The sequence below is a fragment of the Ptychodera flava genome, chromosome 2, assembly GCF_041260155.1.
Source record: "Ptychodera flava strain L36383 chromosome 2, AS_Pfla_20210202, whole genome shotgun sequence".
Lineage (NCBI taxonomy): Eukaryota > Metazoa > Hemichordata > Enteropneusta > Ptychoderidae > Ptychodera > Ptychodera flava.
In genome coordinates this window covers 10,055,013-10,069,808 of record NC_091929.1, presented here as the reverse complement: position 1 = coordinate 10,069,808, position 14,796 = coordinate 10,055,013, and the positions used below count along the sequence as shown (strand labels likewise).

Here is a 14,796-nt window from a genome sequence, read left to right as displayed (position 1 = left end):
TCGCGCGAACTCAAAGAACGACAGCACATGCGCAGAAACATGCGCAACACGTCCGTGGAACCCAATCTCCCATGACAACCGATGCATTCTTTCGCATTCTTCGAATTTGCCAACCATATTTTACAGTCAATACCTTTTTTAAAAATCCACAGTATGTAACGATTGTCATGGCTACAGTCCCTGACATAACACCGTTCGACATCAATATTAACAGTATAGCTCGTAACAGATACGCCAGTCTCATATTCGACAACTGGCTGTTCCTGCGTTAGAATTTTCGAGGATTTTGATCAGTCAGCTTCGGTCGCTATGAAGCTTTCCACTCCTGTTCGTCTACCAGGGTCGATATGAGAACGCAAACATAGGAAACGAAACGCAGGAAGAGTATCCTTTCTTTTATCACAATGGCACAGGCTTTACGTGCATGCAGCCGAAACTACATTCACCTGGAAGTGCTCTGCTTTGATCTGCGAACTCTCACAATAATTATAATTCTTCACTTTATTGTAATGCTCAAGCTCCGGAGTCCCTCTCATCTATTTGAATTTCTATATGATTTTGAACTTGATAAGACTCATGGATTATAAAAATTATTTATGCTAATTTCATTAGAACAATATCCATGCTCTTGTAGAGCGTATGATCAACTGCAGCCACAACAATGACCTTTTTATGATTAACAATCACGGCCATTCATCAGCTTGATTTCAAGAAATTGTCTGAGAAGTGGTTTGTCACATGAATGCACTATTCGCATTAATTTATGCGCAACATTATAATCAACTAGGGAAAGCTTGTCATGAATGCTATCAAGTCATGACTTTAAACTAGCTTGTTATTGTAAAGACATAGAAAGTCACTATTTGGAACCAACAATGTTACCATTGACCTTGTGTTTTATCGGATGTGACCATCCGGGAAAAGTCAAAGGGAAGTGTTGTGTATCTAAAGAACCCTTCATTAAATCATTACTTTATTGATTTCAGAGCAGCTTCGCATCACTCCTTGCCAAGAATCTGTGAGAAAATCTTTCAACAGCCTGCCTTTCAAGAGTAAACGGCGACAAAGTTGTGAACCTTTGGGTACATATGAATAATGTGGATAATTTTCATTGATAACATGTAACGGAAATTTCATTTTGATTGCCCTCGGAAATAGAGCTGGCCCTGATTGTCGTAAAGAGGGGATATAGTTCCGTACAGTCGGTCTCCATTCCATAATAGCATTGCTCCTGTTTGGAAACGAAAATGACATGCAATCTTGTCACATATCATGAATCATCATTAAAACTAGATGAAACCGACATAATAATGCATTGAGAAATCAAAGCTTATTGACGACAAAAACATAGCATATTAAATTACAGAATTTAGGAAACAATGGAATATGAATGGAAGTAAATGATACTTCTCTGTTGTTATCGTCGATGAAAACTGAAGCGACTAGAATGGGAAATATATTAATATAATAAGCTACAGGAAAACATTTAAGGTAGAATACGCCTCGAAAGTGAAAGACTTTGCTAAAACTTTCCTGACAGAAACTTTCCACCAATCTCTTACCAAATCAATAATAAAATCAGGGGTCACCGTGCAATGTCTGTAATAGTGAAAAAAAATCGTCAACAATTTTGCGATATTTGAAATTCAAAATGGCCGCCATCCCTGTGTTAACTCTATCGAGGAAAATTAATTTTAGATTTTCGAAAAACTAAGCCGATGAAAGTTTTTCTTTCCCAAAGAGCTTTAAAATGAACCCCCATAAGTGGTAGATCATATCGAGTCCGAATATCTGTCCCTGGGGCGCGTTCTGCCTTAATGTGAATAGGTATGCTAACGTGCTGATAATTTATTGCCAAACTTTAACTATAGCTAAATTATTTTCACAGCGACAATATCAAATACACTGATGTTGAACTAAACGAAATTGACACAAAACACTTGATTTACGACTTTTAAGGAAAAAAATAAAATGCATGTATTCGTTGAACATTCTCACATTTGTACTCTTAGCTAGTTGTATCGAATTTCCGAGGATATCAAAGCAATAACAGTTTATAAAGAGCAATTATCAGAAATTATTGCAATTATATTTGAACAAGAGATTAAGTGTGGCTGCTCTTAAGTCGGCAATATTCATACGGTATAATTGTAGTTTCAGTCGGCTCGAGTTCCATACCAACGCTGAAATATGTCACTGGTAACCTTCGTCTGTTTGGCCGCTCTGTATTGTGTAGTCCCAATTGATGCTTTTCTCAGTAAGTTTTACCTTCCTGTCAAATTCACCTCTTCATAAGACTCTTTGTGATCCCGTTATTTCTTTCCTCTTTAAACCGTTGTTACTGGAACTAAACTGGAAACATTGTGCATAGTTATAACTGCTATGTTATCATATTTTCTACAACTGACTAACTTTGCTAGTATTTCAAATATTTGACTCGGATAAAAATAATTTCAAAAAAAGTTTGGCGGGAACGTTAAAGTACAAACTATGCACAAAGACAACAGTAGAAACATAATTTACCTTCAGAAACTGATACTCAGCTATCAATAGTTTTTTTTATGGAGAAATAACGATTTCATGGTATCATTTCATTATTTAATACATTGTTAGCTGTTTGCAAGTTGCTTATCTTAACCCTGTGAGCGCCAAAGTCAATTGTTGCTCACTTTACCAATTTATTTTCAGATTCCTCCCCTCCCAAAAAAGTTTTGATCAAACACTGTAGCTAATGAAAAGAGATGTCCATTTGGTCCAAAATTGTCAAAAATTACCAAAAAAAAAATTAAGAATTAGGAAAATTATGTACTAAAACTTTTGGCGCCAATATTAATATAGCAATGTCGACTATGGCTCCATGTACTACATTCCTATAAAGTGAAAGCGGGTCTACAGTTGATCTGATATCATGATTTTGTATTGTATCTTTCTAATCACTGAAGGGCATCCTTACTTGGGAGGCGAGGAACCACGTTATTGCAATGAGTTGCTTACAATGACAAAATCTACACATGACTCGGCACGGAGCCCTTATTCCAAGTTAAATATCGAGTGTGAACAAGATGGCCGTTTCAAGCCTTTACAGTGCGACAACGAGGGGAATTGTGGTTGCGTGAATGCCTTCGGGAACTTACTTGCTCGCACTCTAACCTCGGCAAACAGAGGTCCACCCGTTTGTAAAGGTGCGTATCATCAAACTCGTTTGTCCAATTGTCACTGTACAGGAGAACTTGTGTCATAGCGTTGTTGCCTGGTATCGTGGGTGTGAGGAGTTGAAGCCTGGGTGCACTTGGCAAGACTCATTGCACGATTACGAAAATCAATCTCATAACCCACTGTTAATTGTTCTGAGCAAGATGTTCTGGAGAGACGGCATCATTTGATAACTCTGTCGCCTTTCTGACATCTGTCAAACGATAGCATGTTAAGCCGTAACAGCAGGAATGTATCAAAGTTACTTACCGTCCTAGCCTGTTAAGGTAGCATGGTCTCGAAACTGAAAGAGTTGGATCTTTAGTCAACATATCCTTCAAGAACCTCTTCAAATAAATAACAAAAATTCCAGGGATAATCGTGCAACATTTGGTACAAGTAAATCAAACAATAACTGGCATTTGAAATTCAAAATGGTACATCATCCATTTGTTAAATCACTGGGGATAACATTTTCCGTTTGTTTGTTTTGTTTTCAAAATTTTATGTCTCTATGAGCTGAAATGAGCCCTAACAAAAGATACACCAGAAAAGTGTTGTAAAAGTTTGAGAAGCTAAGCATTGAAGCCCCATTAGCTGTATCTTCTTGCTTTTTTCTCGATAAGATGGTTTGAATTCAAATGCGCCTTATGTGAAAATGCCTACCAAGGTGTGACCATAGAACGTTGATCAAAACATTGGCGACGAATACACAACATACATTTTAACATAGTCCCTCGAGAAAAATCGAGGGCCTATGATTTTAACAACAAAGAATTTTCGAGTTGCAACCCAAATATGTCCGCCACATACACATACGTGCAGTGAATTTTAGCGACTAAATCTATCACCAAGGATTTGAGTACATTGTCTTTCAAAGACAAGATGGCAAAGTTTCAGGAATCCAAAATAATCTCTCCAGATTGAATTGGTTATTCCGTAGTGAAGTAAATGCAAAAAGATACAGCGTATAGGTCTTTAACATATGACAGAAGTCTTTAATTCAGTGCAATGATTTGTGTATGATAAAGCATTGCTTGTTTATGACATTGTGAATTTATACAGTGAAGTTTTATTGACAGATTTGAAGCCAGGGCAGTGTCCGGTGAACACAGTGGTGGACTCGTGTGACATGACTTGTACGACAGACTCCGACTGCCGAATGCACTTTAAGTGCTGCGATACAGACTGTGGCAGAGTTTGCATCGAACCAACACACGGCAAGTATTTGAGATAATTTTGACATGTTGCCCCAATTATTGTGACGTGATACCCCAATTATTGTGACGTGTTACTCCTATTATTTTGACGTGTTTCCCTATTTACATTGTTTATACTGGCTTAACTTGAAGTTGTCGACCTATAAAAAACACATAAAACAACAAATCATTTCTGACGACGTTAACGGACTCTTCAGAAGCCATGGACGAATGACTAATCAACGGAAAATCTATTTGTATTTCCATTATGAATAACGCTGTAGCATGGCTAGTACCTCCATGAGCAGACCAACCAATGGATGTTCTATCCCAGAAAGGAAAATTGTCAAAGCAATGCGGCAATGCGACTTTTTCTGTAACTCAAGTTTCCTCTGTAACCCACCAAACGTTAAGATCTTATTATTTCCATTTTTGTTACTTCTGATGCCACTACAACGAAACATCTCTACGTAATAACGGGGAACCCGTACGCCGTTTAATAATTTATCGCCATAAACTTACCATAAAAATAATTACCAATCGCCTAGGGAGTCCAAAATTTTCCTCTGCCCACATTGGATCATCTACAGAATACATTACTTCTTGGACAACTACAACAAACAACATATGTCGGATGCTGTGCAGTTGTAAGGAAATATGAAGAACTTTATTTTTATAGTATTTTGATACTGCTATACAACTAGTTATGTTTTGTCGAAAATTATAAGAACTTTCTTGTTAAACGCCCGTCATGTGTATTCCTTCAGAATGCATCTCAAATGAGTACACTTGCATAGACAGACTGACATGTGTCCCTGAAGATTACATCTGTGATGGTGTACCAGACTGCTTGGATGGCGATGATGAAGCAATTTGCCGTGAGTTAAAAATAGCAAATTAAAAATGACAAAATGTTGCATCCAAAGCATTATCCCTCAATTACTGTCTTAGTGAGTCTCATTTCAGAGCGAATAAAGTAATCGCAATCATACCAATCCATAATCCAATAACACTAGGTCAAAATTTGTAAGACAATAGTTGTAAACATAGACACAAAACAGCACAGAACAGACAGTAAATAGACGGTACACAAACAAAGTCAAATTCATGAAAGAAAGATATATGGACCTCTGGCCAAAAGACCAAGAAGTGATGTCAGGTGTTTCGAAAATAGTAAGCGCATTCTGCCCCACATGTGGCATCCGCCATATATCAATCTGTAAGTCAGATAGGTAGTGGTCACTAACTAAGGCCCAATGTCACAGATGCCATTGACATTTGTCGAAGAGAGATATTGTATTTATCTACCAGCTTGCGATACCTGCCAAAAAAGCGTTTGAATGTAGAGACAAGTCTTGCTCTGGCGTAACCTTGATTTAACAGTTTGTTAGAGAGATGGCCATGTCTCTCTACAAAATCACCATATGAACTGCATGCTCTTGCATATCGAATAAGCTTGGAAATGTATACCCATAAGCAGGCGAGAGTGGAATATTACTGATGAGGTGTGGAAATTGATTATACTAAAGTTGAAATCATCTCTCTTGTCATATAGCCTAGTAGAAAGGTGACCATTAGAGTCAAATTCAAGTAAAATGTCCAGATATGAAGCAGAAGAGACCGTTTCTGTAGTTTCTTTAATCTCCAATTCTGGAGGATAAATCATAGCGAGATATTTACTGAATTCACAGTTATTCAATGAAATAACATCGTCTATGTATCTAAATGTAAGGTTGAAAGGACGAGCTGCAGAGAACTTTTTCTGCTTGATAAGGTTCTAGATAAATTCTGCCTCGTATGAGAACAGAAATAAGTCAGCAAGTAAGGGAGCACAGTTAGTGGCCATGGAATTCCTATACACTGTTGGTATCATCTTTGCATATCGTCAGTTTTTCTGTGCTGTAGGGAGCGCTGTGCGCAATTCTATGAATTTAAAATACAGGAATTTTGTTCCTAAAGGTACACCCTTTGTAAGCGCTTCTTTCTTATTATGTACTCTTTGATTTGCAAATTTCTAATCGATTGCTGCCCGGGAAGGTTATGATTGGAACGAAATATTGAGTTTGTCCATTGATTCACCACAAATAATATTATTATATTTTTAGATATCAAATTGACATCCGTTTGGCCATTCTGTCGCTAAATGTCTTTCATTGAATTATCTGCCATTCTCCACTGTAGCTCATCCACGTTTCCAGTGTCCATTCGACAGAAAAATACCAATGGAAAAACGCTGCGATAGTTTCCTAGATTGCCCAGACGGCAGCGATGAAACCGGATGTATCGTCGGTAGGTGTAATGTCTGTTAGTCTATTTTTCTATTTTACAGTATTCAAAATGGTGATAGTTTTGCTTTATGGAGAATGTTGAAAGATTTCATTTTAATGTTCGTGTATAAAATCACCATCAAATAAGTTTGTAGTCATCAAAGTGTGAATACGATTGCCATATGTGCTATTAGTTTACATTACGTTAAGGATAAGGGGTGGACCATTTGATATCCTAGGGGAGGGGTCTGAGAGCTTTTGAAAAAAAAAAAATTCTCAGCAAATGTCAATGCAAAACAGTCAGCCACCGAAAGCGTGACCAAAAGAAGAATCTGGGAGAGTGGAAAAATGTACAATGGATCAGGTAAAAATGCTTCCTCATCGATCTATCAGACCCCCCCCCAGGATATCAAATGGTCCACCCCTAACTGGAAGTAGGACTTCCCACGTACAACCAAAACACTCAAACAATAAAGTAGAACACTCCATAAGATTGGAAAGTCATGTAGATTGGGCGTTTATAAAGTTTTAGATAAATATTGTAACAACATCATACAACTGTGATGAAAAGAGACTACATGTAGCTGTTAAGGTATGTCTACATTAATAAACCTGTCATGCCACAGACTATTTTACCGTGAGTCCACTGTCTGAGACGCGGAACATATCCAACTGGAGGTTGTCCGACGTCATCGGTGGTGGCGCCCGTCAACATATCACATTTCAAGCTTCTCCTTCAAAACAGTTGGTCCGACAGGTTCCTTAGAGTTACCTTTGTGGGATTTCTTAATTTTTTTTTTCGAAGTTTTCATGTTTAAATTTGTATATGGGTTATATTTTTTCCAGTTATGATAAAAATCCAATTCTTCAAACCATATGTCCGATTGCTTTGAAACTTTGCATGCGAGGTTTTTTAAGGGTGAGCTATGTGAGAATTGTATAAATTGTGTGAAAAGTTGCATACTTGTGTTTTAGGAGTATTTTTTTTAATTTTTGGTCAAAAATCTTTTTTCTTCTCTAAAATTGTTTGTCCACTTTTTGAAATTTGGTATGCGGGTTGTAAGGGGTGACCTCAGTAAGATTTGTTCAAAATATGTTGAAATTTGCACCCTTATTCTTTGGGCGCACATTTTCCTGTTTTGGTCTAAAATCTTCTTCTGTGAAACCGCCTGTTCGATTGATTTGAACAATGGTGTTAGGTTTCCCTTGATTGATCCAAGTCAGATTTCTTCAAACGTGGTGAAATTTACATATTTGTATTTTGGGCAACTTTTTCCTTCTTTTGTATGAAAAATCTTCCCTCGGCTCGTCAGATTGCTTTTGAAGTTGGATATGAAAGTCCCTAGGGGTGATCTATATTAGTTTGTACAAATCATGTCGAATCCTGAAATGCTTTATTTGTGGCAATATTGTTTCTGTTTGGTCAAAAATACCGAAAATCTTCTTTGAATCTCTTGGTCCGATTCCTTTGTATGTAGGGAGGACCTGACTCAAATAGTTTAATTTGCCGCCGATATTCAAATGTGTTCTATCATTAGTATTCCCTCAATTGACCAACCACCCCGCACCTATTATCTAAATTATCTTTAATATCACAGGCGAGCTGTATCGGCTACTTAGTCGCTTCTTTAATTTTTCTTCGCCCAAACACCCACTCATCCTTTCCTCATGCATACATGTATACATAGATACATAGATAGATTCATATAGGCACATTGATACATAGATACATATATAAATACATACGGAGATAGATAGATAGATAGATAGATAGATAGATAGATAGATAGATAGATAGATAGATAGATATAGATAGATAGATAGATAGATACGTAGATAGATAGGTTGATAGATAGGTAGATAGATAGATAGATACTACATCATACATACATCATACATACATACATACATACATACATACACACACATACATACATACATACATACATACATACATACATACATACATACATACATACATACATACATACATACATACATACATACATACATACATACACACACACACACACACACACACATACATACATACATACATACATACATACATACATACATACATACATACATACATACATACATGCATACATACATGCATACATGCATGCATGCATGCATGCTGCATGCATAAGCTTTCATACTTAGAATATATTTTAATTATTAAATAATGCATATCATTTCAGGTTAACCTGGCAATCAGAAGACGAAATGGAAGGACGAAAATGATGTGAATGTGAAATTATTCCATTAACTATGTTTCGCATGTTTTAAAACCTTCAAGCCAACACTAGAAGCAATACATTCAAAAACTTTCGACTAAACTAATTAGTGGCTCGATTAACACCACCATGAAAGTAATTTCAATGTTTGATGAACACCATCAGTAGTAGAGCCGATCTTCCATTGCACAAACATTAATACAGGGCCACAACTTTACACATACAATGCCCGTCTATTTCTTCGGAGGAACTATAACTATTTTCAGAATCTCATTAGTGAGATTCCGTTGAATAAATACAATTTCTTATTCGGCTTCTCATCATTCCCCGCCTTGCAAATGCGATTGCATTTTGTAAATTGTATAAGGTTATTGTTGACAAACTACTTCAAGCATGCAGTAATTTTTGTTGTCAGCAAAAGCGTTCGATATTGCACACATTTGACGTGTTGACAGACTGGACCTTTGATATTTCGACGTGTTTTGGTTGAAGAAAAATAACGCCGCTTTTTTCCGGACAGAACAATTAATGAAACCTACGCAGAAAGTAACAGATAATGGAGGTAAAGGTAGATTGCACCTTAGGACAAATTTTCTGATTCTCAAAAATTATATGACTTTTTTGGGTCTTCCTCTTGTGGCGGCTCATTTGGAAGCTCATAGAAGTTAGAATGAATTCAAAATTTATTCATTACGGACACCAGGATCCTGAGATAGAAATTCTCAACCAATCACAGACATTTTATTTTGTCCGATCAGAGTTCGGTATGTTCCCGCTCAAATAACTTGGCTACTTTTCCTGATGTTTTCTGCAACCTTCTTTATCACGATGTAGGATAGGAACTTGCCGCGCTTTAGTTGAAAGCTCTTGAGAGATGGCTGAAGATACAGAGCGTAATTGGACAAGCCTTGCTACTCTGGTGTTATTAGTTATTGTTATTGTAGGATTCGAATTGTAATAAACCAACTTGTGGTTTTTACATCTAATCGAATCATTCGCTTCTGTTTCGACGTCAGTTTAACTAGAACGCCACCCGGAAGTATTCTCATCGTCATTTTACTCCCAACCCCCCACCCCCACACACATGGAGCGACTAAAATGTATACTTGCTTAGGGTGACCCTTTTATTTTTTTGTTTCTCATCTCCAGAGGAATACTCGGGCAGGGCGGGTGGTCGAAATAAAAGGAAAAAACAAACAAAAAAAAAACAATAAAAATTAAAGCTGCAAGCAGCCTTGGCGGGGCCCAAGCTGCTAATATGGTTTAAAGTTCTTGCACTTATAATGTTATATGCAAAATTGAAGTCTCGAAAAGTAGGATTTTGAGCATCATCTCATGGTTACTGTACCGGTATGTTTCACTGGTAATTGCATGTTTTATGCAAAATCAAATATGGCTGCCAAAGTTCTTCACCGATCCAATTGCCTATCAGAAACAGTAAAGTGCTCAGATAGGAGTAAAATGTCATTGAATCGGTGTGTTGGTTCTTGAGAAGAAGAGCTTTAAATAGTAAATTGTGATTTTTCGCAAAATCCAAGATGGCGGCCAAACCACAAGACTGATTGAACTACCTTTTGCAATCTTGAAAGACGTCATATTTAAGATGATACGATTCAAATTTCAGTTCAAGAGGTGTGTTGGTTCTGGAGAAGAAAATTTTTAAAGATTTAAGTGTGATTTCCATAAAATCCAAGATGGCGGCCAAACCATGTGACCGATCAGGATGGCTTTCGCAAACTTGAAAGAGATTATACTTAAGATGACAGGAATTAAATTTTAGTTCAATCGGTGTGTTTGTTCTGGAGAAGAAGATTTTTAAAGATTAAAGTGCGATTTTTACAAAATCCAAGATTGCGGCCAAACCATGTGACCAATCCATATGGTTTTCGCAAACATGAAAGAGATCACACTAAGGATGATGTCAGTAAAATTTCATCTACATCGGAGCGTTGGTTCTGGAGGAGAAGATTTTTTAAGATTAAAGTTCAATTTTCACAAAATCCAAGATGGCGGCCAAACCACGTGACCGATCAAAATGCCTTTTACAAACTTAAAAGAGATCAGCCTAAGAATGACATGAGTAAAATTTCAGCTCAATCGGTGTGTTAGTTCTGGAGAAGAAGATTTTTGAAGATTAAATTGGTAGTTTTCGAAAATCCAATATGGCGGCCAAATCACGTGACCGATCCAAATGTCTTTTGCAACCTTGAAAGAGACCACTCTTAGGATGACATAAGTAAAATTTCAGCTCAATCAGTGTGTTAGTTCTGGAGAAGAGGATTTTTGAAGATTAAATTGGTAGTTTCGAAAATCCAATATGGCGGCCAAATCACGTGACCGATCCAAATGTCTTTCGCAAACTTGAAAGAGATCACACTTAAGATGTTACATGTCAAATTTCAGTCGAATCGGTGTGTTGGTTCTTGAGAAGAAGATTTTTAAAGATTAAATCACGATTTTCTCAAAATCCAATATGGCGGCCAAACCACGTGACCGATCAAAACGCCTTTCGCAAACTTGAAAGAGATCACACTTAAGATGTTACATGTCAAATTTCAGTCGAATCGGTGTGTTGGTTCTGGAGAAGAAGATTTTTAAAGATTAAATCACGATTTTCTCAAATCCAATATGGCGGCCAAACCACATGACCGATCAAAACGCCTTTCACAAACTTAAAAGAGATCACACTTAAGATGTTACATGTCAAATTTCAGTCGAATCGGTGTGTTGGTTCTGGAGAAGAAGATTTTTAAAGATTAAATCACGATTTTCACAAAATCCAATATGGCGGCCAAACCACGTGACCGATCAAAACGCCTTTAACAAACTTAAAAGAGATCACACTTAAGATGTTACATGTCAAATTTCAGTCGAATCGGTGTGTTGGTTCTGGAGAAAAAGATTTTAAAGAATAAATCACGATTTTCTCAAAATCCAATATGGCGGCCAAACCACGTGACCGATCAAAACGCCTTTCACAAACTTAAAAGAGATCACACTTAAGATGTTACATGTCAAATTTCAGTCGAATCGGTGTGTTGGTTCTGGAGAAGAAGATTTTTAAAGATTAAATCACGATTTTCACAAAATCCAATATGGCGGCCAAACCACGTGACCGATCAAAACGCCTTTCGCAAACTTGAAAGAGATCACACTTAAGATGTTACATGTCAAATTTCAGTCGAATCGGTGTGTTGGTTCTGGAGAAGAAGATTTTTAAAGATTAAATCACGATTTTCTCAAAATCCAATATGGAGGCCAAACCACTCGACCGATCAAAACGCCTTTCGCAAACTTGAAAGAGATTACAAGTAAGATGTTACATGTCAAATCTCAGTCGAATCGGTGTGTTGGTTCTGGAGAAGAAGATTTTTAAAGACTAAATCACGATTTTCTCAAAATCCAATATGGCGGCCAAACCACGTGACCAATCAAAATGCCTTTTACAAACTTAAAAGAGATCAGCCTAAGGATGACATGAGTAAAATTTCAGCTCAATCGGTGTGTTGGTTCTGGAGAAGAAGATTTTTGAAGATTAAATTGGTATTTTTCGAAAATCCAATATGGCGGCCAAATCACGTGACCGATCCAAATGTCTTTTGCAAACTTGAAAGAGATCACTCTTAGGATGACATGAGTAAAATTTCAGCTCAATCAGTGTTTTAGTTCTGGAGAAGAGGATTTTTGAAGATTAAATTGGTATTTTTCGAAAATCCAATATGGCGGCCAAATCACGTGACCGATCCAAATGTCTTTTGCAAACTTGAAAGAGATCACACTTAAGATGTTACATGTCAAATTTCAGTCGATCGGTGTGTTGGTTCTGGAGGAGAAGATTTTTAAAGATTAAATCACGATTTTCTCAAAATCCAATATGGCGGCCAAACCACGTGACCGATCAAAACACCTTTCTCAAACTTGAAAGAGATCACACTTAAGATGTTACATGTCAAATTTCAGTCGAATCGGTGTGTTGGTTCTGGAGAAGAAGATTTTTAAAGACTAAATCACGATTTTCTCAAAATCCAATATGGCCACCAAACCACGAGACCGATCAAAACGACGTTCACAAACTTGAAAGAGATGACTCTAAGGATGACATGAGCAAAATTTCAGCTCAATCGGTGTGTTGGTTCCGGAGAAGAAGATTTTTGTATATTAAATTGTTACTTTTCCGAAAGTCCAATATGGCAGCCAAGGTCACGTGACCGCACGCGATTTTATTTGCCAATTCTTAAGACCTTAGGTCATGCTTGCTATATAAAAAATTTCAAACTGACTTGACCCCTAGGTCAGCAAGAAAAGCCATTTTTAGTTTTTCGGAAAATCCAATATGGCCGCCAGGTCACATGACCAATCAAAATTTTAAGGATAATATGCACGAGAACCCATAAGTAGCTATTAGCACTGCAAGTTTGAGAAGTTTCTGTCATGCGGTTTCTGAGATCAAGAGTGACAAAAAAAGGGACAGTAGAAGAAGAAGATGAGGAAGAAGAAGAATATTGAACTCCAGTAAAACCAATAGGGGCCCAGCCGGTAGGCTTGGGCCCTAAAAACAAGTACAAAAAACCAGTATTTGTTTCAGTTCAATGTTCCATTCAGTCTCTACAATTTTTAAGTACAAAAAAACCCGTATATTTCTTTCAGTTTAATGTTCTGTTCATTCACCGTCACTGCAATTACTCTTCTTTCAGTTCAGAGTGCTGTACTCTCGAGCTCTGTCCTTTCAGTCTGAGTCGCTGCAATCTCACAATTTGATGACAATGGTGCTGTTGCTAGGATGATCGCCTCAGAGGCGGCGCAAATAAAAAAAAATTTTTTATTTTCATGTCGGAGCTGAAATTGACGGTCGGTCGGGAGATGAGAAACACAAAAATAAAAAAATGTTGCCCTTATGATTGTCAAGTTGAAAATTTTATTCTTCCCCATGGAGTCAACACAGGGAAGGCTGCCATTTTGAATTTAAAATGTCGGTATATCTACGGTGATCTGTTTGCAAATTACAAAAACTTGCACGGTGAACCTCAAGTTTTATTCTTGATTTATTCTTGATTTTAATTCTTGATCTTGAGGAGAGAAGGGGAAAAGTTGAAGTCTTTAGAATTCGAGGGGCATTCTACCTTGAAATAATACGACTAAATTTGACGCCCAGTCAATGAAATTAATGAGTCAATCCTACGGTGAAGACGTACGGGCTTTATACGATTCAAGAAATGTGCAAATTAATAAACTACCATGGTAAAGTAACTGCTGAAGAACTTTAAATAGCTTGCCGGGTCAAATCAAATCTTGGCAGAACACTCAGATAAACTGCTGATGTGAGCCAATGTCTGTCTGTTGTTCTTTTATTTTGGCGCGGTAGAGAATCAGTTGTTTTTTAAAAGTCAGATTTAAAATGACACAGATATTTTAAGATGCATTAAATTCCTATGTTAAAGAAGAAATGAATCTAAGTTTATGCTTTAACTCATACTCTACAAATATTCTTTGCTGGGGTCAATTCAGATATATTTATCCATGATTAGAAAAGTTCAATAAATATGCAAATTAGTAATTTACAGTTGTAAAAATACTAAAGGACTTCAAAAATGTTGTATCATAGCATCTCCAATATACCTAGCAAGATTCGCCAACTTTGATCAAATGTATGAAGATGTACCAGATTTGATTCTGGTCCGTTGAGCCGTTCTTGACATATAGCGCCAACAGAATTCCTCTTTCAAGAGATCAGAACACACACACTTCGTGTCCCCACGCAGTGTCTGTATCATCATAGTATTATAAACATGAAATGGTCGAAGATTTGCTTATTTCATGAGTTTCTGCTTCTGTAACCACAGAATTAACGAGGGTAAGCACACAAGACAAGAGCAAAACCACCTTCTATTTAAGTTGCTG

The 14,796-nt window shown here is 37.1% G+C and overlaps 1 protein-coding gene across 1 annotated transcript; it reads left to right on the top strand.

The window, feature by feature from the left end:
* The first annotated feature begins 2,159 nt into the window (after positions 1-2,159).
* On the top strand, positions 2,160-7,424 carry LOC139124321 (sortilin-related receptor-like). Its single transcript, XM_070690462.1, has 6 exons — positions 2,160-2,257; positions 2,943-3,182; positions 4,275-4,412; positions 5,159-5,269; positions 6,573-6,680; positions 7,285-7,424. Exons 1-6 carry the CDS (start codon positions 2,191-2,193, stop codon positions 7,422-7,424), a joined length of 804 nt encoding a protein of 267 aa, XP_070546563.1. The 5' UTR covers positions 2,160-2,190.
* The last annotated feature ends 7,372 nt before the right edge of the window (positions 7,425-14,796 follow it).

Coding starts and splice junctions, on each gene's coding strand:
- LOC139124321 (XM_070690462.1), top strand. CDS start 2,191: ATGTCACTGGTAACCTTCGTCTGTTTGGCCGCTCTGTATTGTGTAGTC. Junction 3,183..4,274: donor AGGTCCACCCGTTTGTAAAG/GTGCGTATCATC, acceptor TTTTATTGACAG/ATTTGAAGCCAGGGCAGTGT. Junction 5,270..6,572: donor CGATGATGAAGCAATTTGCC/GTGAGTTAAAAA, acceptor TCTCCACTGTAG/CTCATCCACGTTTCCAGTGT.